At 35.5% G+C, this 27004-nt stretch overlaps 1 protein-coding gene across 4 annotated transcripts in view; it reads left to right on the forward strand.

The window, feature by feature from the left end:
• The window catches only part of SMC6 (structural maintenance of chromosomes 6), an 80458-nt gene that overhangs the window by 32406 nt on the left and 21048 nt on the right, over window positions 1–27004 (forward strand). For all 4 annotated transcript variants that reach the window (XM_046661572.1, XM_046661573.1, XM_046661575.1 and 1 more), the window contains 10 exons: window positions 2039–2185; window positions 2458–2546; window positions 2801–2965; window positions 3368–3546; window positions 5224–5428; window positions 11362–11476; window positions 12701–12861; window positions 16531–16666; window positions 17567–17647; window positions 19009–19179. In XM_046661572.1, the coding sequence (XP_046517528.1) occupies window positions 2039–2185; window positions 2458–2546; window positions 2801–2965; window positions 3368–3546; window positions 5224–5428; window positions 11362–11476; window positions 12701–12861; window positions 16531–16666; window positions 17567–17647; window positions 19009–19179 (1449 nt within the window). The remainder of the gene's footprint in view (window positions 1–2038; window positions 2186–2457; window positions 2547–2800; window positions 2966–3367; window positions 3547–5223; window positions 5429–11361; window positions 11477–12700; window positions 12862–16530; window positions 16667–17566; window positions 17648–19008; window positions 19180–27004) is intronic.

The following is a 27004-nucleotide window of genomic DNA, read 5'->3' on the forward strand; positions in this document are numbered from 1 at the left end:
TCCATGTTGTTGCAAATGGCAAGATTTCATCTTTTTTATGACTGGGTAGTATTCTATTGTGTATACCACATCTTTATCCATTCATCCCTCCATGGGCACTTAGGTTGTTTCCAAGTCTTGGCTATTGTAAATAGTGCTGCAATGAAATGAGAGTGCATACATCTTTTCAAATTAGTGGTACTCTGATTGTCACCACTTGTGCCTCTGGGGGGTCACTGATGTCTTGCTGTTGCTAGTGTTGCTATGGTCGTTGGCTTCCCTCCTGGGCATACGGGGATGGCTGATGCCTCCAGTGCCTCTGGGATCAGCTGGGTCAGAAGCTCTTTCACTGTGGTAGGGAGAGGAAGAGGGTGGGGAGGGAGCTGGGTTCTGGGTTCACAGGCTACCAGCTCTGGTGTTTCCTGTTACCTTGTGGCCACAGGTGCCACTACAGTTGGGTTGTGGGAGTCCCGTGTGCACCTCTGCTGCTGCTACCAGACTCTGAGCTGCAGCTGGACTGGGATCATGGGGCTCCACCTCTGCTGCTGCTTGGTTCCCTATGGCTAGAGTCACCTCTGCACCCCCTGGTGCTGCCCACCAGGTTCTCTGGGGCTTAGGGTGGCTGGCTCAGCTGCTGTAGCTGGGCACCGCCTCTGCTGTTCCCCCATTTTACCTCTTCTGTGTGTTCCAGTCCACCCACCTTCATATGTACCGATGTGTGGATTTCTCTGGGGTTCCGGTGTGTTGGGCGTAGCCTGTGTTGGGTTATGGATGTTTTACTGACTGTGGATTGAAGGGGAGAGACAAAGGGATCCTCTCACGCTGCAGACTTTAAACGTGTGTTAACCTAATTTAAAACTGAAAATAAATGAATTATGTTTAGTTGTATAACATGTGGGCCAACTTCAATTTTTGTAAAACTCATGCAGATCATACAGTCAATGTTTTAATGATAAAACTTCATTACCATTCTATGCAGTGCTTCCTAAATATCCTATGTATTGGCAATTCCCTCATCTTTATCTCCTCTTCAAACTTTTATCCTGAGCACTTGATTCAAATATCTGTCTTCACATCTTTACCTACGTGTTGCAGACACTTAAGACTTAGCATGTCTAGTTGAATAGTTGTGACAAGCTAACAAAGCATGAAATATACACTCTCTAGCTCTTTCTAGAAAACGTTTGCTGATCCCTGATCTAAATAGTTCTTGTATTTGTCCCTTCTAATCCTTTCCTATTGTCGGTGCCCCATTTTGGTCCCTAATTATTTTTGTTCCACAATCTCATGTTACCTGCTTACTGAAATCTTTACCTTTAATGTTTTCCTCCACCCTGCCTTCCATGTGCTCCCAAAGTGAGGTAGTGTATGGATTTGGTCATGTCTTGTCTCCCTGTTCTCTAGAGGGTTAAGTTGTAAGCTGATCATTATGGGATTCAAAGCCCTTCTACCCGCTTCGTCTCATCTCCTATCACTCCCCTCTCAGTTTAAGCCCCAGAAATATTTTAATTCCTAAAAGTAAATATTAATACCTTTCTACATGCTTTTCCATCTGTCTCTGACACTTTTCCCCAAGTTTTCTCCTGGTACATTTTGATTAATCTTTCACATCTCAGTTCAAATGCTACTTCTGCTTTGAAGACATTCCTCACTTTTTCTGGCAGACCTATGGGTTCTTCCTCTATGTTTGCACGATTGTAAATAAACATACCCTACTTAAGCATTATTGTTTACAAGTTGTATTGTCAGTTTGTGTGTCTGTTTCTCAGCTAAATTGTGTTTATCTCCCTTTAATTGTGTTACTTAAGACAGTTGTGACTATATCTCTGTATCCCCAGAAGATAACACATTTGTTGGAAAACTCAATGTAGAATTAAAATTAATTTATATTTTAGTATTTTATATAATTATGTTTGCTTGTCTAATGTCTTAGTTTATTTAGTCAGAGTGAAAATAAGTTTGTTGTTGAGATGTGAACTACGTAATAATTATTTTTAAATTTCTCTGTTTATTGAAGACAAAGAAAATATACTCCATCAATGTTGTTATTTTCTTAAAGGTCAGACTTAATGAAGCAGAAAAAAAATACAAGGATATTCAAGATAAACTAGAAAAGATTAGTCAAGAGACAGATGCACGAACACCAGAATGTCTGGCTTTGAAAGCAGATGTTACTGCTAGGAAAAGGGCCTATAATGAAGCTGAGGTGAGAAGTCTTCTAACCTGAATATTAAAAACTGCATATCAAATATAAATACTGTTCATTTATTTTTAAAAGTACAGTTTTGTAATTGAGAGAAATCTGTGTGGCTTTCAGACTTTCAAAACTGTAATGATTTCATATGGCCATTTATGTACTTTATTTTAAAAATATATTTCTGCATATATTTAGCTTCTGTTTTAAAGATTTGGCAAAAGTGGACTTGAATGGGATATTTGTTTTTTTGATTTACTCGAATATATATAATTTTTCCTTAGGTTTTATATAATCGCTCCCTAAACGAGTATAGAGCATTAAGGAAGGATGATGAGCAGCTTTGCAAAAGAATTGAAGAACTGAAAAAAAGGTAAGACAGTTACTTTGCAATCGTTGTGATAATCTCATTTTGTAATAAAGTGATCTAGGTGAAGTGGAGTGCAGTCGGCCCTCTGTGTCTTCAGGTTCCACATTGGTGATAGGGAGGGCCGACAAAGGGACTTGGGCATCTGCGGTACCAAGCAATGACTGTATTATTGCTAAAGGAATTTTATCACGCTGCTTTGTTTTTTAAATGTTATGTTTCTCACTTAACGTTTTCCATTTTGGATTATTTACTGTTAGTACTGATCAATCTTTGGAACCTGAACGATTGGAAAGGCAAAAAAGAATATCTTGGTTAAAAGAAAAAGTAAAAGTCTTACAGGATCAAGAAGGTTCTGTCAATCAAGAGATCGAACAGTTTCAGCAAGCCATAGAAAAAGACAAAGAAGAGCATACCAGAATTAAGTAGGTTTCATCATCCTTAACATGTTTTTTTGATTGAAAATTATATAGTTTTGTTCTTTATATGAAGAGACAAAACATGGTTTTTTAACATTTCTTCTACATAATCAGGGATCTTTTAAAATCACTTTGCCAAGACTTTTCTTACACTTGTAGATTTGGACAGTTTCTGGGATTCCTAGTCCTCATCACTATCGATCATTTCTTTTCATGCTAAGCTCATGCTAAGTTTTGAGTACTTCTGACTGTTTTTCTTTAGTAACACAATTATTTTCAAATAAAGAAATTTGCTCTTAGTTTTTAGGGTAGCTGGGTCACTGGTTTGCAGGTGTTAGGGGAAAAGGCTGAATATTTCTGTATAACTGTATCACGTATTTGTTCTTTTTTTGTGCTTTCATTTTTTAGGAGAGAAGAATTAGATGTGAGGCATACGCTGAACTATAATCAGAGGCAACTGAAAGAATTGAAAGATAGTAAAACTGATCGCCTAAAAAGATTTGGCCCTAATGTTCCAGCTCTTCTTGAAGCAATAGATGATGCTTATAGACGTGGGCATTTTACCTGTAAACCTGTGGGCCCTTTAGGTATTTGTCACCATTTAGTCAGGATGTAGTAAACATTAGAAATAATTTTTTTTTTTCAGGAAGGGGTCTATTGAATCTAATTTTTTTTTTTTTTAAAGATTTTTTTTTTTTTTTCCTTTTTCTCCTCAAAGCCCCCCCCAGTACATAGTTGTATATTCTCCGTTATGGATCCTTCCAGTTGTGGCATGTGGGACGCTGCCCCAGCGTGGCCTGATGAGCAGTGCCATGTCCGCGCCCAGGATTTGAACCAACGAAACACTGGGCCGCCTGCAGCAGAGCGCGCGAACTTAACCACTCGACCACGGGGCCAGCCCCTGTTGAATCTAATTTTAAAACTATTATCAAAGCTGTGTAGTTATGTGTGGTTTTAATTATATATGTATTTTTAAATAATGGTAAAAATCACATTAAACTTTCAGACTTTCCTTTTATATCTTTAAATCATAAAATAGCCAAAAGAAAGAGAATTTAACAAAAGGAAAAGTCATTACAGAGTTTAATAATCTGATTTTGATTTTTTTCCTGAATGGATGAGTGAACAAGTGAATGAATTAATTTGAATGTAATTGATTAGTAGGAAAATCCAGTTACATCAAGATATAGTGGAAAGAACACTCAACACCTGAGTTTTGTGTAACCTTTATAAAATGACTTGTCTTTTCCTAATTTCACTTTAAGTTATCCAACATTCTTTCTAAGTCCTCTTCCAACCGTAAAATCTGGGGTTATTTAATTATCCTCATATATACATGAGATTTAAAAAAATCGAGTTCTTCTGAGGAGTTTTCTCTAATTCTGTACATCGTTAGGTGAAAATGATTCTGTAAATATAAATATATTTTCTTAGTAAAGTACTATATTACAGGCACACCTTGGAGATATTGTGGGTTCAATTCTAGACCACTGTGATAAAGTAAATATTGCAATAAAGTGATTCACAAGAAATTTTTGGTTTCCCAGTGCATATAAAAGTTGTATTTACACTATACTGTAGTCTATTAAGTGTGCAATAGCATTATGTCTAAAAGAACAATGTAGATACCTTAATTAAAAAATACTTTATTGCTAAGAAATGCTAACCATCATCTGGGCCTTCAGTGGGTCCTAGTCCTAATCTTTTTGCTAGTGAAAGGTCTTGTAAATAACACAATATCTGTGAAGCACAATAAAGTGAAGCACAAAATGAGGTATGCTTGTATGGTGTAAGTACAGATTACATACTATATTAAGTATTGTAGAAATGTCTCTTCATTCAAATGGTATGTACATTTATACTTGGGATCCATTTCAATGGATGAGTCATTTTTTCCCCTCTCTAAATCTAAAATCCCAATATCAATTAGTTTTACAGAAAATTATAAGAAATCTATTAACCTTTTGGCTTGATTTTCAGAACACCATTCAGAGACTGTAATAGTTTAAACTTACATAGAAAAACCACTATTAATTTACATTAGAGTGGGACAGTTTTTTTCACAGGATTTGGTAGGTTTTCTCCCTGTTGTGTCCAAAGGAACTGTGGGGATTTCTCATTCAGTGAAAGTAAGATCTGTAATATCATTTAAGCTGCTTTATGTGAAAGTATTTTGAAGTCATTAATGAACTATTATTAAAAGATAGTTACATTAATATTTCAAAGTAAGTATGGGCCTTTTAATAATTTTCTCTCACTTTTAGGAGCTTGCATTCATCTTCGGGACCCTGAGCTTGCTTTGGCTATTGAATCTTGCCTAAAAGGACTTCTGCAAGCCTATTGTTGCCACAATCATGCTGATGAAAGAGTTCTTCAGGCACTGATGAAAAAGTTTTATTCACCAGGGACCTCACGGCCACAGATAATAGTGTCTGAGTTTCGGAATGAGATGTATGATGTAAGACACAAGTAAGGCATCAGTAATTAAATATTGTTTCTGCTTTTGCTTAATCATCTGCAAGGTTAGAAGGAATTAAAACATTTTTATGTTAACCATACCTACACTACTGATGTGCAAAATTTTATCAAGGCACTTCTTTAATTTCAGTCTAGGTATTGGAGATACAGAAATAAATAAGAGATACTCCCTGCCCTCGTGGTCTTTATAGGAGTTCTACTGTGGGAGGTAGTACAGGGAAACCCAGATGTAGTGTGGCATAGAAATTCTACTGTTGAGGGAAATGATGCAGACCTAGGCAAACTAAGAGAAAGGCACTAAGGAAGAACTTTGGTACGCGTTACCCACTGTTCAGCGGTCAGGGTGCTTCACAGATTCTTTAAAGAGCTGTGATTGTTTTCTTTGATGAGCCTAACAAACCTTCTCAAGAGCACAATACCCAAATTGGCCTCTTTGCTAGCTGCTGGCTAGCTAGTCACTTTACTTTTGAATATATACATATTTTCTAATTTATTCTTTGTCAGCTTTGATGAAATTGGATCACAAGATGCAGATGTAGTTCAGATGAGGGGGTAATTAAATGTTAGTAGGTAGGTTAGGAAAGAAATCAGAGAAGAGAGGATAAATGATCAATCTTCTAAGTGATGACTTTGTCAAGTGATAGACAAAGGTTAATTGCCTTCTAGGCAGATAGAATACTATGTGCAAAACGCATGGGGGCATAACCTCATCAATTATTCTGCAAAAAATAGTGTCTGCATTATAGATAATAAGGAACAGATTAAAAGAGATATTTAGGACCAAATCAATAAATAGTGTTACTTGAATGTAAGAGAAGCAGGAATGGAGGATGACTCTTAGATTTCTGGCTGGAGTGACTTCCTAACAGATACGCCATCAAATGATTTAGGAGAAGTATAAGAAAAACGTGGCTTTGTAAAAGTAGATAAGTCCTGTTGTGGAATTGTTGATTTTTAGCTTTTAGGCTAGAAATAAAGATTTGGGAGTTAGGGGTAGAGAGTTTTCTCTATCTGCCTGAAAACTTGACTTTATGTTAATTTCTAGCTCTGATCCCTGGTTTCTAAGACCTGGTAAGAGTGAAATTTAAGTTGTGCTACCAGACAGCATTGCTTATGGTAAAAATGACCCCTGACAGGTTAGCTGCATCTGGCCTGGGAGAACTCTATACACCTGGTGGGAAGCCAGTATGGTGAGTCTTGTACTTGGGCATTTCCATATGGGACCTTGGAAACTATTGCCATGAGGTTATTAGGAGAGATACTGGCTTCTTTGAGGAATATCCTCCTGCACCTGAACTGTCCTTTGGAGAGCAAGAAGAGTTGTCATGGACAGCTGTATGGACTGTTCTGTGAACTGCTGCAAAGCCTCCCATAAAGAGGAAGGCCTGGCACTGACCTGCTGGGATGTTGTGTTTCCCAGACGTATTTCTATTCTCTTAGCAATATACCAAGTGTGATTTACAGTTTCCTGTGAAGGGGTGCAAAGGTGAGCTAAGTTTGTGCAGTAGAATGTCACTTTTCTTGGAAGTAGGTGATTTCATGTGCTAAGAACGAGGGCCTCGGGAGTTGGGTAGGAGGTTTGGGAAAATGAGAGAGGAGGCTGACCCAAAGTTCACTTGAGATTAGAACACCTATGGTGGCTACAGGAATTTTTACTAATAATGTTTGATTTTTTAAATAGAGTTGAGTGGAGAATGTGTATTGTTGAATTAATATTGCATTAGAATTTTTTAGAGGGGGTGGGTATTTTTTAGCGTGGGTGAGAAAGTGCTTCTGGGAAAGTAGTTCAATGATTGGCCATGGGTTTTAGGCTAGATGGGGATGAGAAGGAGGCCTGGGAGAAAATCTATATATAGCTCAGCCTTGATGAAGTTAGAAAGCAGGTTTAACAGGTGGGATTAGCCTAGAAGATGGTAGGTTGTAGTGAGAGTGGGAAGTTAGAGTCTCATGGGAGCAGCTCCAGGGATGACACAGTCCATGTTTAGCTTCAGGAGTAGGTTGAAGTTGGTGGAGGAGTGGAGGAAGTTGGATGGTAATCCTTTTGGGTATTGATATTGACAAGTCTTGAGTATGTTTAATACCCTGTCAACTTTCGCTGCCTTATAAACATTTTGAAGGGGTGACTTTTTTTGTGAAGAACTTTATCAGTATAAGTTGTGTTTCAAATGCTAAACTTAAAAATTGGGCGTGTTATTTTAACGTAGAAAAGAACAGTGAAACTCTCTAAGAGTGTGGAATGAATCGGATACATTAGGCTTAATTAGATAACCTCAACCAAGATACTTAGAAAAATGCTTAGCTCCCCAGGGAGATATTGGGGAAATGTCATTTCCTTTCCTATGAAAAGGGCCTTCATTCCTCTTTTCCCAGGAAGTAGCGGCTACTGCCCCACTCAGCTTGTTATTACCCCCATCTCAACAGAAATGTTCTTTCTGCCTGAGGCTCTTCTACTTATGCTCTGAATTGCGTACTTTCCTGCCTGATTCAGGAACCATTTTTAATTAATTCAGCTCTCTCCTGAGCCTTAAACTTTGCTACCCTGTTGACTTCTCTCCCCTTGTAACATCCTAGGTCACTGATTTGCCTCTCCCATCAGAAGAATGACCTACTCCTAGGGGTGACTGTGCATTTACTCCCTGACTCACTGCTATCTAGCTGCTGAAATATTCATTGTATTTTTCAGCTATTTCCTTGTTGCCAAATCCAACGTATATGTATATATTTTTGTGTATTTATTTGCCTTCTCTTGGGCATTAGATACCATTAAATATACCTTCCTTGAAACCCCTGTGCTCCTTTGGTCACTGTGACACTACTTTCTGGGTTCTCCTTCTACCTTTCAGATGCTCTCAGCCTATGTGGTAGCTTTTCTTTATCTCCCACTCCTTTTATCTTGGTGCTCCTGAAGGCTCTGTCATTGGTTTGTTGTCACTTCCTATATCCTGCATGCTTCGCTTCAGTGGCCCAGGTTCAGTTCCTGGGTGTAGACCTGCATTGCTGGTCGGTGGCCATGCTGTGGTGTGGCCCACATACAAAACAGAGGAAGATTTGCCACAGATGTTAGCTCAGGGCGAATCTCCCTCAGCAAACAAAAACAAAAACAAAAAACATGCTGTAAATTTTAAACGTTTTTTCTATATTTTAATTTGATTGTGATATTTTTACCATTACTTGCCTTTAAAAATCACGTTTTTATTAAGTGATTCCCTCTAAGCTTAATTAGGATAATCAAATCATTTTGTTTTTCCCTCCTCTTACCAGTGAGGCTCATTATATTTGCCTGCAGTTTTCCTGTCTCTCCTGTCCTCTTTAAGCTTTCTACCTGACATTGTTTGGTGAGCTTATTTCATATTGTTCTTTCCTTGTCTCCTGTCACTTATACTTCACTGCCACTGTTCCTTCCTACTTCTGGTTCTCCTAGACTGATTTGATAGCATTTCTTAGCATGCAACTAGTTGTGGTATGAGCCAAGATGAAGTAAATCCAAGGAAGTAAAGCAGGATGACAGGGTGGTTGTTACTTGGTGCTGTATAACAATCTGGGGGGAGCAGGCTTGTCTAGCAGTGGTGTGTGCCTGCCCAAAAATAGTCGCTCCTTCCTAGCACAGAAGCCTGTGCTTTCAACAGACTGGCCAGAGTCTGCATTTCACCAGGATCTCCTACCACGTCCTCTCCCTCTGCTTTCTCTGCTCATAGTTGACTTTGATTCATTGATTGACACTGCTTGACATTGCTAGAACACCCACTTCTCATTCTTTCCTATCCTTGTTTTTACTTCCACTTGAACTCCATCCTACGTTTACTATCCTATTTCTCTGCTTCCTTTTACAAGAAAAACTCCTCAGAGTGGTCTATGTCTCTCGTTTCTCTCTTCCCCTTCTTTCTTGAACCTGCTCCAGTCAAGCCTTTATGACTTCACCACATATCAGAACAGCAAGGCACCAGTGAGCCTTTCTTTGCTTGAGTCTGTAGTCTGTCCTTCCTGCTCACAGACTTGACCTACCAGCAGTATTTGACTCAGCCGATCCTTTCATTCTTCCTGAAACGCTTTTTACTGGAATGTTCCTAAGACCTCATTCTCTGGTTTTCCTGAATCTCTAGGTATTCTTTTTTATATCTTTTGCTCCTGCCTCACCTCTCACTGCATCTGTGCTCCAGAACTCGTTTCAAAGTATGCTTGTTCCCTAGGCGAACTCCTCCAGTCTCACAGCTTTAAAGACAGTTCATACACTGATGATTACCAAATCAGTGTTTCTAGTGGGGCTCTTTCCTCTGAACTCCAGAATATAATAAACTGAATATATATTTTCCACTTTGATGTCCAGTCGACATTTCAAACTTAACATGTCTAAAAGCAAAATTCCTATTTTCTACCCTAAAACTTCCTCTTTGTAGCATCTTGCCCGTCTTCATTTTTCAGTTACTCAAGCCAAAACCTCAGTCATCCTTGACTCCTCTCTGCCACACTGCATCCTATTGGCTGTTCTTTAAAACATATATCCAGGACCTAAACATTTCTGCAGTGACTACCCTGGTTCAAGCCATTGTCATGTCTCACTTGAGTATTGCAATGGGCTGATCTTTCTGCTTCTGGTTCCCCGCCACCCATACTCAGTATTGCAGAGTAAAGTCAGATCACGTCACCCCTCTGCTCAGAGCACCATATACATTTCCCATCCCGTTTCCCTTATTATAGGCTTTACTGCAACCTCTAGGGCCCCCATGATCTCTCCTCTTGCTGTCTCTCCCGTCCTTGTCTCCAGAAGCCCTCGCCTCACTGCTCTGGCCACCCCAGCACTCTGGTCTCCTGGTTCCTCCACACCCCTTGTCAGGGCCTTTGCAAATGCCATTCCCTCGACCCAGAATGCTCTTCTTCAGGATGCCAATGTGCCTCTCCCATTTCTTCAGTTATCTGCCCCCTATTACCTTAGTGAGGCTTCCTGACCCTTTTTTGTGTGAAAAAGCACTCTATGCCCCTTTTTCTTTTTCTTTATTCTCTGTCTCCCTTCAATAGAATGTGAGCTCCATTGGGAAAAGGACATAATCTGTTCTGTTTACTGCTGTCTCCTCATCCTCTGAACAACACCTGGTACAAAGTAGATGATCATTAAATGCATGTTGAATTAATGAATGAATAGATGTTAAACGTATATACAAAGATACAGGCTTTGTTTTGGAGCTCTAGGACTAAGATTGCACTAATGATGCCACGATCGTTTCCCCCTTAGCCATTCGTGGCTCCTGCACCTGCTGTTCTTGGTGTGTCTATTTTTCAGTGCTGTCAGTAGCTCAGATGTTTAAGTTGTTTTGTTGAAAGATTGAATGTCTTTTTAGGGAACCCAAATTACAATTAATAGGAGTATCTTTTCGCTCATATTTCTTCTGTGTTGATAATAAACTTCACTTCAGTTTTTCTTATCTCAGTGGGAAAATTGTTTAGCTATTTAAAATGTGTTTTAATTAATTGACATTTATGTTTATGTATGATAGCAGTATAAGATTTAAGGAAATTGTAATTATTAATTATAATAGGCAACAGGACATAAAGATTAAGAATCTGGGTTCCAGAGCTGAGCTGCCTGGTTTAAATCCTAGCCCAATCACTTAACCGGCCTTAGGACACTGGGGAACTTCTTAAACTCTCTGAAGCTTCGTCATCTGAAAAAAAAGAAAGAATAACATTATCTATCTCATGCTTGTTATGAGGATTAAATGAGCTCATATTTATAATCTTAAAATAGTACCTGGCACATAATATTATATAAATATTTGCTAAGTAAATAAAATAAATTAAATCTATTACAGATGTTCTGAAATGTTATTAGATATTTTCCATTGGCTTATTATTGTCTACCCACTCATTAAAAAATATATCTATAAACTTAAAGTTTGATGAGTTAATACTTATATATTTTTATTTCCTAGAGCTGCTTATCATCCAGAGTTTCCAACGGTTCTGAAAGCTTTAGAAATAGATAATGCAGTTGTTGCAAACAGCCTAATTGACATGAGAGGCATAGAGACCGTGCTACTAATCAAAGTAAGACCAAGTATTTGCTGTATTGTATATTATTTTTAAGTTTTCAAAACTGAAGTTGGTTAAATAAATTCCTATTCCCCTTCTATATCATAGAGTTGTTGATATGTTTTACCATTGTACTTTTTACCCCATAGGAAAATCTATACAATCATGTAGAGCTGGTTGTGCATTTTCTGCCCCAGGAAACTTTTATAACTTTTGACTGTTCTTTGTAAAATAATTTTGCTAGTATATATTATTCTTTTGGCTCATGATGCTATAAAATTTTTTTGTTCATTCTTTCTTGATTAGCTGGCGAATCCATTTTTTATTTATCCTCACAGATACATGTATTATTACTATTCTGCTTTTTAAACAAGTACTTTACTTGATATTTTATTAATTTTTATTCTTAAAATTTTGAGTCCCGTAAAATAAATCAATATTTACTTTTCTTCTGTGTGTATATTTTTATGTACTTGTTGGATTAGGTCATCATATTGTGTTTCATCTATTGACATAAATTTGCTGAAAAGGGACAAGGAAATTCAAAACAGAAATCTGTAATCAAGACAATCATGATAGAGTCTGTCTTTCTCATTAATGGAAATGGAGAAGTAATGGTATCAGTAATCCAAGTTGTGTGTATATATATTGCAAGTTCATATTGGAATTATTTGTGGCCTTTGCTATCTCATAATTTAGAAGAATACTTGAAAGAAAATAATGAAGTCCTATTGTAAAGATCTTTCCAGAGAGGTTGACTAGGCCTCCAGTAAGCTTAATCCCTTTTTACTTCCTCCAGAGCTTAAATATTTCTAGGCTTTCCCTACATATTCAGTATACTAAACTTTTATTGGAATTTGCTATTCACTCACATCTTCTTTAGGGTGTAAAACTTAGAAAAAATAAGATTTGTGTGAACTGAGCTAAAGTAAATATTTCCATGTGAAAAGATACGTACAGTAATTTGTAATTTTAAATGTATAGCAATATTAGGATTTAAAAATAAAATATATCAGTTTGTCATAAAGCATTGTTTACTACATTATTTTAAAGACTTAACAGTTTTAATTCTTTGAATCTTGAAAGTTGTTTTTAAAACTTTTATTTAACTTTATGGAATTATTTTACTAGAATGTTTAAAAATACTTGAATCTTAGTGATAGGTAACATTTTGAAACTGTATGCATCAGAAGTGCTTTGACAGAACTTAAAAATATATTCCTTCTCCTCCTCTTTCAGAACAATTCTGTAGCTCGTGCAGTGATGCAGTCCCAAAAGCCACCCAAGAACTGTAGAGAAGCTTTTACTGCTGACGGAGATCAGGTTTTTGAAGAACGTTATTATTCATCTGAACATACAAGACCGAAGTTTCTAAGCAGAGATGTGGATTCTGAAATAAGGTTAGTGTCCATTGTAGCTCTACCATATTACTCCCACTGCTTCCTTCAGGCTTCAGTTCTTTTCATATTACTCTATTAGTAGTTATTTCAGTGAAGAATTGTGAGTAATCTCTTTGTTCTTAAAAATATATTTAGCCGGATGTAGAATTCTAGGTTGACAGTTATTTTCCATCATCACTTTGATGACAGTATTCTGGGCTGAGATCACAAAGGGTGTTCCCTTGACCAGCTGATCTGCACGTTGTCTATAACCTGTCTGCAAGGAGGTAAGGAGCTTAACTCAGAATAGAAATCAGCTACATCACTATGCCCATTGTGTAGTTCTGCTGATTTTTTGTAATGAGAATACAAGTATGCTGGTCTACATTCTGTCTCAGGTTCCGTACTATGTCTCTGACTGGTACTTTGAGTTGCACTGTTTTAGAAAGAAGATCAGTTGGCACCATAAGAACACATGCCTAGGAAAATAGAACTGCTAGAGGAGACAAATTGAGAAGTTGAACGAAAAAGTAATGTGTACTTAATGAGAGTCAAGAGCATGCAAAAAGAATTTTTGGTACAAAAAAACGTGATTTTCCAAACGAACTACTTCAGTTGATGAATTGATGGGTTGGAACTGAATCAGTGACCAGACCTTAGGTAGAAGAACTTACCACTTAAGTAAAAGAAATATCTAAAAAAATTGAGTAAAAGTGGAAGTATTCTAAATGACTTGTGTGTGTAGGAGAAATGAGAGTTTTGTTGAAATAGATTCCCTGTTGCTAAGTAATAGTAGTCATTTTAGTGTGATTATGAGAGCAGCATAAAGGAAAATAATTGTAATAATTATTGTAAAGTTGAGTAAAATCTCAACTGAGCAACAGAAAAAAGTTAAATGATCAGCAACTTGGTGTTGTGGCACCCAGCACACATTTTAAATTGACACTGAATCTTTCTGATAGGATAAACGAAAGTCCATAAATGTTTGAATGCATCTATATGAGAGTGACCTGTAACGTGATAAAGTTTTATCCATTGTGCCAGGACATTTAAATCAGGCCTTCCTAATTCTAACTGGACAAGACTAAATTATATGGTATTCAAGCAAACAGGAGTGCAAATATATAAACGGTGTTGGTAGTGTTACTCTGTGTAATTCACACTTCTTTTGACAAAAATGCCTCATGCATTCGTGTCCCAAGTCTTAAAACAAAATAAGTATAGTACTCTTGGAAAAGATTAAGTCTATCTTGCAGCAAATTAGGATCCCTGATTCTACATTTTAGTAATAAAGTTTCAAAACTTAATGTTGGCAGTCAATATTTGGCTTCATTTTTAGCTAAAAGTGTTGTATTAATGTGTAATGGACAAAAAAACGCTTTTCTTTTAAAAGCCCCATGAACAGTGGATTTTAAAAAATTGTTTACCACATTGAAAACTTCATTGATTGAAAATATACCAAGTTCTGATGATATTTAAATGACTTTGTGTCCTCTGTTTTGACCTGAACCAGTATGATAGTTGTCTGATATTTAGAAGTTTAAAAAGATTCAATAGTGTTTTTTAAATACAGAAAAATATTAATTGGAAAACAAAAGTAGCTCATAATCCCATTTCTCCATAGTATCTATTGACATTTTAAAAATAATTAGAAGTAATATGTGCATATGGTGAGAAAATTCAAACGGTACAGAAAGACATAAAGTGAAACCCTTCATCCTCCTCCCTTTTTCAACAGTAAGGAAATAGTTTAGCAGTTTCTTATATATATTTCCAAAACAGTTTATATATTTATACCATATACATATGATTTTTAAAATTGAGATATACTTCACATACCATAAAATTCACTCTATTTTAAAAGTGTACGATTTAGAGATTTTTATTTTATTCACAAGGTCTGCAACCATTACCATTGTCTAATTCCAAAGCATTTTTATCACGCCAGAAGGAAAACCATCCCCACAAGTAGTTATTCTCTATTCCCTTCACCCCCAACCCCTGTTAACCACTTGTCTGCTTTTGAATTTGTCTTTATGCATCAGTCTGTTCTGGATATTTCATATAAATGGCATCATATAATATGCAACCTCTCGTGTCTGGCTTGTTCCACTTAGACCGCTAGAGCATGGTCTAGCGAGTGCGGGGTGTAATGGGGTGTAAGGCATGCAAAGTGAGGGGTGCACTACTGGGACAGGCTGCTCTGGAGACGTGTATTCATCCCACACAAACAATGCACGCCTGCGCAGTTTTAATATGTCTCTCTTTAGGGAGCAGATGGTCTTTCTCCGTGTAAAAGTTAATGAGAAAGTAGGGAGAAACGCTATGTGAAAACATGAAACAGAATTTGTCCTACCCAGCAAAAAGGAAGTTGTAAAATTTAACGGTTTTGTTCATATAAATTATGATTGCCTAATTTTATTCTTAACATTAAAAAATTATATAATAATAGAATATTTTTGGTGCTCATTTTGTCAGTTTTTAATTTTGATTTAAGCTCTAGGTTTCAAAGTTTGTTTACTTGGTAATTTTTTTTAAGCACAATTAACTGTTAATAAAGGTAGAGATTTATATGTGGTAAAATAAACTTTTTATTAAATCCTCAGGAGCCCTCTTAAGTTTTTGCATCTGGCCCCAGTTTTACCAGAAATACCACAATTATTCTTGTCCTTTCCTCATTTTTATTATTCATGTATCACTCATTCAGCTATCATTTATTGATTTTTTTTTTAAATTTTGAGAATTCTAGCAAGGTAGCACAGTTATAATCTTTCATCAAATTTAAGATGCTCTATTATTTTATATGTGAGTAAAAAAGAGAAAATACTGTAATTGAACCGTGGACTGGAGATGATTTCAGAGCTCAGAGATGATAAAATGTGGAAGAATATACATCTTAATGAAATACGGCATACGCTCCCAATCAGAAAAGTTTTTCTTAACTCACAGGTGGTTGTCTTCCACCAGGCGCACAGCTTTGGGAGACAGGTGCTCAGTTCAGTGAGTTGGGAAAAGATCTTTTCTAAAGACAGTTGATTTCTGCTGGCACAGGGACCCTTTATGACTTTGGCATCTGTCTACTTTATTCTCCATCCCTCTTCATTGGCCTCCTCCTCGTCCCTTTCACTCCCCACACATTCTTTTATTCACCTACAGTAAATGTTGAGCTGACTATCAGTTTTATCTGTTTTCATCTCTCTGTGCCTTTGTATATTTTTTTCCATTTGGCCCCCAGTTGGTCCAGTTGATGAAAACTTTAGAGAGTACAATTCACTTGGCACCTCTCTCAGACTCAGTCTTATGTTTCTGTAGTACTGCGGGCATAGAGTATAGTATCCTGTTCACATTTTAATGTTATGGTTTATTTCTTGATTTTTTTTCCTTTTTGTTTGATTCCTTCATGTCTTAATTCTGTTTCTGCTTTTGCCTATCACTGTACACAATGCCTGCCGCCCAGAAATTGTATGGTAAATACTTATTAGTGAACTATGACTCCACTTAAGAAGATTTTTTTTGCAATCTCTGTATTTTCATGTTATTAATAACTTGGTAGGAATAAAGAACTGGCTTAACTGGATAGGGTTTTGCAAATAAGCTATTACAAATAAGCCTTTCTTTGTAAAGATCTAAAGTATTTGTAATATTTAGACATAGACTTACAGTATTTTTTATCCTCTCCTCTCTCGCAAGTGACTTGGAGAATGAGGTTGAAAATAAGAAGGCCCAGATCTCAAATCTTCAGCAGCATTTATCTGCCCTTGAAAAGGATATTAAACGCAATGAAGAATTTCTTAGAAGGTGCCAACTACATTATAAAGAGTTAAAGGTGAAAAAATATGCATCATTTTGTTTTTCTCAGCTTATCACTTCCAAGTTATTTTTAAGATCCTCCCATTCATTTAGTTAGAGGAGTAGTTCTCAAACGTTTTGGCCTCAAGCCCCTTAAAAGAGGTTTCATTTATGTGGGTTTTATTGGTCAGTATTTGCATTGTTAAACAGTAAAACAAAATTTAAGAATATTTATTAGTTCATTTACAAATAATAATCTCACTGTGTGTTAAATAATGTTTTTATAAAAAATAACATTATTTTCCAAAGACAAAAATATTTAGTAAGAAGATTGACATTTTTATGTTTTTGTAAAGCTTTAATATCTGGCTTAATAAAATTCAGCTGCATTGTCATATCAGCTTCTGCAGTCAGTCTGTTGAAATCTTTCGTACACATCATAGAGTTAGAAACCTCTTGTACCCTTGTGAGAAAGTGATACCAAAAATGGTGACTAATGTCTTAGTGTTTTTATGAGGGTAATTTTGACCTCACGATCCCGTGAAAGAGTCTCAGAGGCACCCAGGGGCTACTTGGCTTGTCCTTCGAGAACCACTGGATCAGAGTAATCGTTCCATAACTTGAGACTGGGTGTTTCAGAAAAATATTTTCTGAATATTCTGTGAATTCAACTTTGTCATCATTTTAAATACTAAGGTGGAGTGTAGTTAAAATTTTTTTGCATAGGAATGGATTAACAATAAGGGTGATTATGGCAGACTTTATGAATAACTACTTTTGGTTCATTTAATGCTAACCTGTCTCTTTCATTAACTCCAGAATCCTTCTGTAACATAAAGCAGAGGAGAACTTTGTGGATTAGTAACATCCTTTCCAAGGTTTTTATTTTTATCTTTTATTTATTTTTATGTTACTAAAATCTAAATACTTTTTTCAGGTGAAAATAAGAAAAACTATTTCCGAAATTCGGGAGCTTGAGAATATAGAAGAACACCAGTCTGTAGATATTGCAACCTTGGTAAGATTCTTTTCCTCAAATTAAGTGTAGTGTTAAAGGACAAAACTATCATTTAGGTTAATAGCACCTACTCTCAGGTGTTTTTCTAAATCCTTTTAATTGAGGCTACTTTTTCTGATTGGTATCTCCGTTTTCAAATAAGGTAGAAACTACCTGGCATCTGGCCTTCAAGTTCCTTAATGTTTTGTTTTGTCTATATCATTTGCATGCAAAATAATTGATTTTGTCTTCTACTACACAAAACAAAACTTTATCACAGCTTAATTGTGCTTTTAAACCATGCCCTTTCAAACCAAACTGCCTAGCATAGCATTTTTCAGAGTTAATCAGTATCATTAGTAATGGATATCTTTTAGTCAATTCTAGTTGGTCTCTTTGCATTATTTTCTTTTTTTCCAAGTTAATGGTTTTCATTTTAATTCACCACAAATTTGTTACTCTATTTTTACTTTTTTTCAGGCAACTGTTTATAATATTCAGCTTAGCTTCTTTGAGTTGCAGTAAGCCACGGATTACATAGATTGTAGAGTCTTGTTAAAATGGATAAATATTTATTGTGTCTACTCTGTACTGGGCACCATGTTAGGTGTTGGGGGATTCAACAAGAAACAAGACTCATAAAGCCGCTGTGCCAGTGGAGCTTTATTCTAATGAGAATTTGTCTTCCTTTTTTATTAGTAATCTTATTTTTCACTTTGGGTTTTTCTATTTTAATTCCTTTTATTGATAGACTACGTTTCTTAAAGGTATGGACTATGTCGTCTTTATCTTTGTTGACTCATCATCAAACACATTGTCTGGCACAAGATATACATTTATGTACACTATATTTTAAAAGAGAAAGTGAGTAGATAGAATAAAAGTTATTCTTTTTGATTATGACCTCAAACACAATATAGTTTAACTTGTCTGCTCATGTTTTCCCTTCTCTTTTTTTTCTGAGGAAGATTTACCCTGAGCTAATATCTGTTGCTAATCTTCCTCTTTTGCTTGAGGAAGATTCACCCTGAGCTAACATCTGTGCCCATCTTTTTCTATTTTATATGTGGGTCCTGCCACAGCATGGCTGACAGGTGGTGTAGGTCCAAGCCCAGGAGCCAAACCTGGGTCACCAAAGTGGAGAGTGCTGAACTTAACCACTAGGTCACAGGGCCAGCCCCCATCCCTTTTTATGTTTAAATGTTTTTTTCTACTTCCTAATTTACCATTAAGGATGTGAAAATATCCTAGTGTTCTTTGTATTTGTCTTTGATCTGATTTGCCTATAACCTTCAATTTCTCCTCAGAATTGTTTTGTAGTATTTTTTATTTGATAACTTACATATTTTAATTAACTCTATGTGCTCTGTAAATGTAACCAGGAGGATGAAGCTCAGGAAAATAAAATCAAAATGAAAATGGTTGAGAAAAATATGGAACAACATAAAGAAAATATGGAATATCTTAAAAGTCTGAAAATAGAAGCAGAAAACAAGTATGATGCAATTAAACTGAAAATCAATCAGCTATCCGAGCTAGCAGATCCACTTAAGGTATATATTATTGTTATTCTGTTATGTATATATTTTATGTTTCAGTTCTATATCTACAATGTACTCACTAGATATTGCCCTAACCCAGAATTTATGGTTAAATGTAAATATAACCACATAAAAATGGGATGGAAACCAAATTTTCATCATTAGATCAATTAGAATTAAACACTTCCGTTCATACCTTTAGAAGAATAGATTGCCAAATTTCCTTTTCCTCCAGAAGATTACAGCTTTTTTTCCCTCTTTATTTTATGATTTTTTTTTCTTTTTTTAGAGCCAGAGGCAGGGATGTCTTGTCTGTCTATACTGTTTCTCTGCTTGCCTGTTCTTTAGTCCCACCTTTCCTTCAGAAAACTCAAGGATTAGTTGATATAAAAGCCAACTTCACATAAAGTACTCCCCAATTCCTGTTACTTGGCGTGTCTCAATTATATTCTAGCTTGAATTTAATTGACATTTTTTTTAACATATGCTTTTTGAAACCAAATTTAGGGAGAATAAAGTTATTTCCCAATTAAATTGTGTAAATTTCACCATGTTTATTAGCTTAGTTATCAATGGCTTATTGTCATTATCATTTTTTGTGAATAGCTCAATTGTTCTCAGAACTTCAAATTTTATTTATAAGAGGCTGAGAAGAATGAATAAAATATTTTAAGAGCAGGAGAGGTATGTTGATGGTATTCTAATATACCTCCCCTTTTTTTGCAGGAAAATTAACCCCCGTTGAATCAAAATGTATTTAGATAGTTTAAAAGTTTAAAAGAATTTGCATGCATATAAATTTTATTGTAATTGTCTCCATTGAAAATTTTGGAAAAGGTAATTTAAAAGAGTTGGGAGAATATTAAAGGGAGTTATAAGAGGAGCCACCTAGAAACAGCTTTCCCTTGTTTGTGGTGGATTTCTCTGTAGTTGCTCTGCATAGAGCTGGGATTCCTGTCTGCCCTTAGAACCCAAGGTGGTTTCGTTTTTTCTGTTTGAGATAAGAATAAATAAATGGGAAAATAGGCTTATAAATTAACTGATTAAGAAGAATATAAAATTTAAATATTAAAGTTGTGAGGAAAGATAATATTGAGAAAGACAAGAAAGTAGTTGCTACAAAAGATAAGAATTAAAAAGACAAAAACACCTAAGATAACAAAGAAGACAAAAGTAGTTGTTAAGAGAAAATAGAATAAGAAGAAATAAAATAAATTATTTATCGCAGACAACTTAAAATTAAAAACAAGAAATGATGAAGAGTAAGCTGTGTTCTGTTCTTTTAGGGACCTCTAGGCTAAAGCAGCTCCTGGAATTGGAGTCTATAAACAAGTTCAGGAGCAGCAGATGTGAGCAGGAGGCAGTAAGAATCCTTGGTCTTAGCTCTCTGCCTTGGCTGCAGATAACTGACAGCGAGGAGATGAGTCTTCAGTGAACCTGCATGCGACCAGCCGGTAGCCGAGGACCTTTTCCTTTGATGTGTCACACCACCCTAGGCCAGCATTGACAGGACCAAGAGGATTTGGCCAGCAGGATGATTTAATTCCTGAGAAGCTGCCATCATGATATATTAGCAGCTTCTAGATAGGGTCTGTTTGCTGTTAGGACCTTTGTTCATTCGTGTCAGGGGTGGTGAGGAGTAGACTACTGTTTAAATATGTAGTCAATGAAATCTTAGCATCAGGAATATTTTTCTCACTGAACAGTTTACTTTGATTTATACTGCAAACTTAATGCTTTAGTTGCAAATTAAATTTGTTGGGCAGGGAGTGTGACCCACATTGAACCTACGAAGATAGATGGTTTGCATTGTTGGAGTCGGAGGGCCTCTCAGTTTCTGATATAGACGGAGAGTTTATTTGGATTGAGGGTGACTGTACTTTTGAAAATTCCAAGATCTAATGTTTTATAGTTTTTAAAACCTCATAATTAATGTAGGTTTATGTGAAACAAGTGACAGTAATACATACTGTAACAATTTATCCAGTGTTGCTAAGTAACTAGAATTGGTTATTTAGGCATCCAAGAGAATAAAATTTTTCAATGATTCTGTTTGTAGTGATACCTTCTAGCATCTCAGCCTCTTTTTTAAAAGCTGTAATTTCTTAAAGGCTAGAAACTCTGTAGGTTTAGGGCCATATCAAAGTTTAATTTTAGACCTAATCCATCCTAGTCCTCACCCCAAAACCAGGATGAATGTCATCAACTGGCTTTTAATATCTCTACGTCTCTGTTTCACCATCAGCAAAATGAAATGAAATGAAATACTCTCTTACTTCCCTTTTAGTTTTAAATTTGATGGTACTCACAACATAAATTTATTAAATATACAAGGACAAATCAAACAGCCATGATAAAAGTGGAGAAAGGGATATTAGCATCTATAGTTCTTTTCATACTATTTTACAAGTTAAGTCTTTTCTTTCCGAAGTTCTTAGGAGGAAAGATTAACCAGCCCAAATATATCCTGATATAGTTTACCCCTTTGGCTCCCTAAAGCAAATGTGGGCCTATTTATTTAGAAAGTTTCCACCAAAAATGATTAGAAAACTTGGTGTTCAACCATTCTGTTTCATAAGCTATTCCAATTTTTAGTTGTAATATTTCCTACTGCATAAATTGCACCCATTTTCTTTCACTCTGGAGTAAAGGAACAGCTTATCTCCATCCTCCATGTAACAATGCTTTTATTTTTAACAGAACTCCTTTATAAAAGCTATGTATGATCGGGTGTCTACCATGGGTAATAGTTATTTTTAGCAGTATGAACAAGATGCAATGAATTGTATTCTTAGATTAGGAAATAGCCTCAATCTTATATGTTATACGAGGTAAATATTTTGTATTTTTAGATACTTGACAAGTTCTTTTCCTTCTTGGGATATCTCCAGATATTCTGTCTTTCATGATGCTTTTATTGCTGTTTTGCTTTGTGTTTATTTCTTTGTTTATAGCTGCAACTAATGAGGCCTGTCATGATAATCATAGTATATATGAACAGTGCTAAGGTCAAAAAGAAACGGGCAAACTAGCTAAAATTTAATTTGGTGGTTCTTAAATCAGGAGCCTTTTTTAAAAGTTTCATTGAGATATAATTGACATACAGTAAATACACATGTAAGTGTCCAATTTGATACATTTTGACATGTATATGCCTGTGGAACCACACAGTTAGAAAAAGGAACATACCCTTCATGCTCGAAGTTTCCTCCTGCCCCTTTGTGATCTATCCCTCTCCACTCCCTGCACCTTGTCCCCAGGCAACCACCAGTCTGCTTTCTGTTACTATAGTCTGCACATTTTCTAGAATTGTCTATAATGGAATCACACATTATGCACGCCTGCTTTTTTTTTGATCTGACTTTTTTCAGAACCTAATATTGTCTAAGCACATAATGTATATACACTCCTTGTTTTGAAAGAAAAAGTGAGTGACTAGAATAAGTTTTTCTGTTTGATTATGATATTCATATTTTTACTTGAATCAGTAATTCATTCCCTGTTAATGCCAAGTAGTATTCCGTTGTGTTTGATACCATTTGTTTATCCATTTACCTGTTGATGGATATATGGGTTTCTACTCTTGGGCAATTAGAAATAAAGCTGCTCTTAACATTTGTGTACAAGTCTTTGTGTATCAAACTAAATGACCAGACTATCTGACAATCTAAACCCTCATTTGGTGGTTCTTAAATCATGAGCTATTTTAAAAATCGAGATTCGGGAATTCCAGACCTGCTAAAACAAAATCTCCAAAGGTGGAGTCTAGAAATCTATCTATTTATTAAAATGTCAAAATTGATTATAATATAGTCAATCTATGGATCGTTCTTTGAGAAAGGGGCCATAATTAATGGCTGTGTGCATATATCATCTTCTAAAATCTTTCCACCAAGCTATGCCTCCTTTAAAGAAAGTCATATACTGTATATACCCTAATATATGGCAAACTCCCATGGTCACAATAACAAGGGAAAATATATTTTGACTACCATTCATATGTGAAATTATGAGGTAAAATAATCAAATGTGTACTTATGACATTCAGTTTAATTTAGTTATACATGAACTCAGAAGCATGTACACAAAGTGATATATTTAACGTTTAGAAATAGTACTTTGTTTCCATTCACATTTCATGAATTAATTTTATGTAACCTTTCACATGTGTGTTCAGCATTGGCATCTTTATCTTGCTTAGAGCTGTATTTGGGGTAATTAGAATAGTTGAGTAACACATTTTTCTAGTGCTTTGGTCTTCTCTTTCATCTATATTTTGAATATAGCACTTTTAAAAATGTGTGTTTCAGTTTACCCACAGTAAAATTCACTCTTTTTTGTGCAAACTTATATGTTTTGATAAATGCATAGAGTTATGTACCTAACACCACAATCAAGATCCAGAACAGTTCTATCATCCCCCCAAAATTCCCTTATGCTGCCCCATTCTAGTCAAACCTCCCCCACACTTAACCTCTGGCAATCGCTGATTGGTTCTCCATCACTGTGTTTTCGCCTTTTACATAAAATATCATATAAATGGAATCATATTGTAGGTAACCTTTGAGTCTGGCTTCTTTCATTTAACATGGTGTATTTGAGATTGTCCATACTGTTGTCTGTATCAATAGCTTCTTTTTATTGCTGAGTTATAATTCCATTTATAGATGTACCAGAGCTTGCTTATCCATTCACCTCTTGAAGGACATTTAGATGGTTCCTGTTTTGGTGATTATGAATAAAGCTACTATAAACCTTCAAGTATAGGTTTTGGTATGAACATAAGTTCTGTTTATCTTGGTTAAATACCTAGGGGTGGGATTATGGGCTGTTGGAAACCATAATCATCTGGGTTTTTTTTTTTTTAATTAATACAGAGAATAATATTGATTTTTTTTGGCCAAATATTAAAGTCACCTTGGCAGACCCCTTACAGTCATAATTATTTTCCTTTTTAGAAGTGATTAGATTCAACTTGCCAAAATTTTATTAAGGATTTTTGATGCTATGTTTGTTCATTAGTCTTTGATTCTCTTTTCTTGTGATGTCTTTCCCTGATTCTTTTTGTATGGCTATATTGGCCTCATGCAATGAGTTTGGAAGCGTTTCCTCTTCCCTTTTCTGAAAGAGTTTTGGCAGATTTGGAATTATTTCTTCCTTAAATATTTAATAGAATTCACCAGCAAAGCTCTGTCTTGGCCTGTAGTTTTCTTTGTGGCCTATAATTTCGTTATGAATTTAATTTCTTTAGTTGATACTGAGCTATTTAAGTTTTCTCCTTAGGGATTTTATTGTTTCACCTAAATTTGTCATATATATTCAGCTTGAAGTTGTTCATAATATTTTCTTACCATCCCTTATTAATCTGAACAACAGAGAGAAAATAGACTGAAAAAGTTGAGTAACACCTTAAGGATCTGTGAGATTGTAACAAAAGATCTGACATTTATGTCATCGGAGTCCCAGAAAGAGGGGAAAGAGGGCAGGGCTGAAAAGGTATTCTAAGAAATAATGGCTGAATACTTCCCAAATTTAGCAAAACGCCTGACCCTACCGATTAAACAAAGTGAGTGAACCATAAACAGAATAAACCCAAAGTAATCCACAGTAAGACACATCACAGTCAACTTCTGAAAGCTAAGGACAAAGAAAAAGTCTTAAAAGCAGCAAGAGGTATTCTTTACCTATATGGAAAAAAACTATTTGAATGATAGCGGATTTCTCATCAGGAACCATAGAGGCCACATGGAAGTAGCACATTTTTCAAGTGCTGAAAGCAACACCAGTCAACCTATAATCCTATGTTCAGCGTAAATGTCTTTCAGCAATAAAGGGAAAAATCAAAACTTTTAGATGAAGGAAAACTTAGTAGAGAATTTATTGCCTGCAGACTTGTTCTAAAAGAATGACTAAAAGAAGTTCTCTAATCAAAGAGAAAACAATAAAAGAAGGAATTTTGAAACTTCACGAAGGAAGAAGAACAAGATAAACAAAGAAATAGGTAGACGCAATAGACTTACCTTCTCTTCTTGAGTTTTTGAAATTATGTTTAGAAAGCAAGCGGAAATTATCATATGTCTGAGGTGATTCTTAAATATGTAGAGGAAATGTTTAAGATAATTTTATTAAAAATTAGGAAGGATAAAGGGATAGAAAAGAAGTATTTGCATACTTCTAAAACTGGTAAAATAATGACCAGTAGATTGATGTTGAGTATATATAATATAAATTTAACACCTAGAGCAACCACTAAAAAAGCTATACAAAGAGATACACTCAAAAATATTGTAGATAAATCAAAATGGAATCCTAAAAAAATGTCCAAGTAACCCATATGAGGTAGGATAAAGAAGACAGATAAACAAAAAACAAACCAAACAATGGAATGACAGACTTAAGCCCTAAAATATGAATAATTACATTCAATGTGAATGGTCTAAATAAATCAATTGAAAGACAGATACAGGTAAAGTAGATTAAAAACATGACTACAGTGTATGCTAACCACAAGAGGGTCAATTCCAATATAACCGTATAGGCAAGTTGAAAACAAAAGAATGGAAAATTATATATCTTGCAAATAATAATCAAGTGAAAGCAGGAGCACCTATATTAAAATAGATAAGGAGGACTTCAAAGTAAAGAAAATTACCAGAGATGGAGAAGGACATTATATACTGTCAAAAGGATCAATCCACCAAGAATACTTTGCAATCCTAAATGTCTGCACCAAATAGCAGAGGTGCAACATATAAGCAGCAAAATATGATAGAACTCTCTTAACAATTGAAAGGATGACTATACATAAAATCAGTAAGGATTTAGAAAACTGAACAGACCATCAACTTACAGGATCTAATCAATACTTGTAGAACAATACTCAACTACAGCAGAATACACCTTATTTTCAAGGGTCTGTGGAGCATATACCAAGATAGACCATCTTCTGGACCATTAGAAAAACCCAACAAATTTAAGAGTTGAAATTGTAAAGTGTGTTTTCTAATCACCATACAGTCAAACTAGAAATCATTAACAGAAAGGTAACAGGGTAATCTCCAAATACATGAAACTAACACCTTTCTAAATAGCCTATGGTCCAAAGAGAAAGTGTTGAGAAATTTTAAAATATTTTGAACCAAATGAAAATGAAAACACACTTTTATCAAAATTTGAGGAATGCTGCTAAAGCAGTGCTGAGAGGGAAATTTATGGCACTAAATAATACATTAGAAAAACAATACATAAAAAGGATTATTTACAGTAACCACATAGGGTTCATTCTGGGGATGCAAGACTGATTCCACCCTATTAACAGGCTAAAGAAGAAAAATCGTGTAATTGTATCAATCAGTGCATAAAGAGTATTTGACAATATTCAATACCCATTCATGATTTTAAGAAAACTCAGAAACCAGTAGAAATAAAGAGGAACTTCTTCAACACATTAAAGAGCATCAACAAACAACCTGCAACCTTCCTAACAACCTTCCTCTTATTAACATAGGAAGAAGGCAAAAATGTTCCTTCTCACCACTTTTACTCAATGCAATGCTGGCAGTTCTCGCCAGTGCAATATGGCAAGAAAGGAAATAACATATACAGATTGTAAAGGAAGAAATAAAACTCTCTCTCCTGCACATGACATGATTGTTCTCTTAGAAAATTCCAAGTCTACAAGAGCACTCCTAGAACTAATAAATGAGTTCAGCAGAGTCATAGAATACAAGATAAACATACAAGAATCAATTGTATTTTTATATACCAGCAATGAACACGTGGATGCTGAGATTAAAATTACAGTGCCATTCACAGTTGCTCAAAAAAGAGAAATATT

The sequence above is a fragment of the Equus quagga genome, chromosome 5 (assembly GCF_021613505.1).
Source record: "Equus quagga isolate Etosha38 chromosome 5, UCLA_HA_Equagga_1.0, whole genome shotgun sequence".
Lineage (NCBI taxonomy): Eukaryota > Metazoa > Chordata > Mammalia > Perissodactyla > Equidae > Equus > Equus quagga.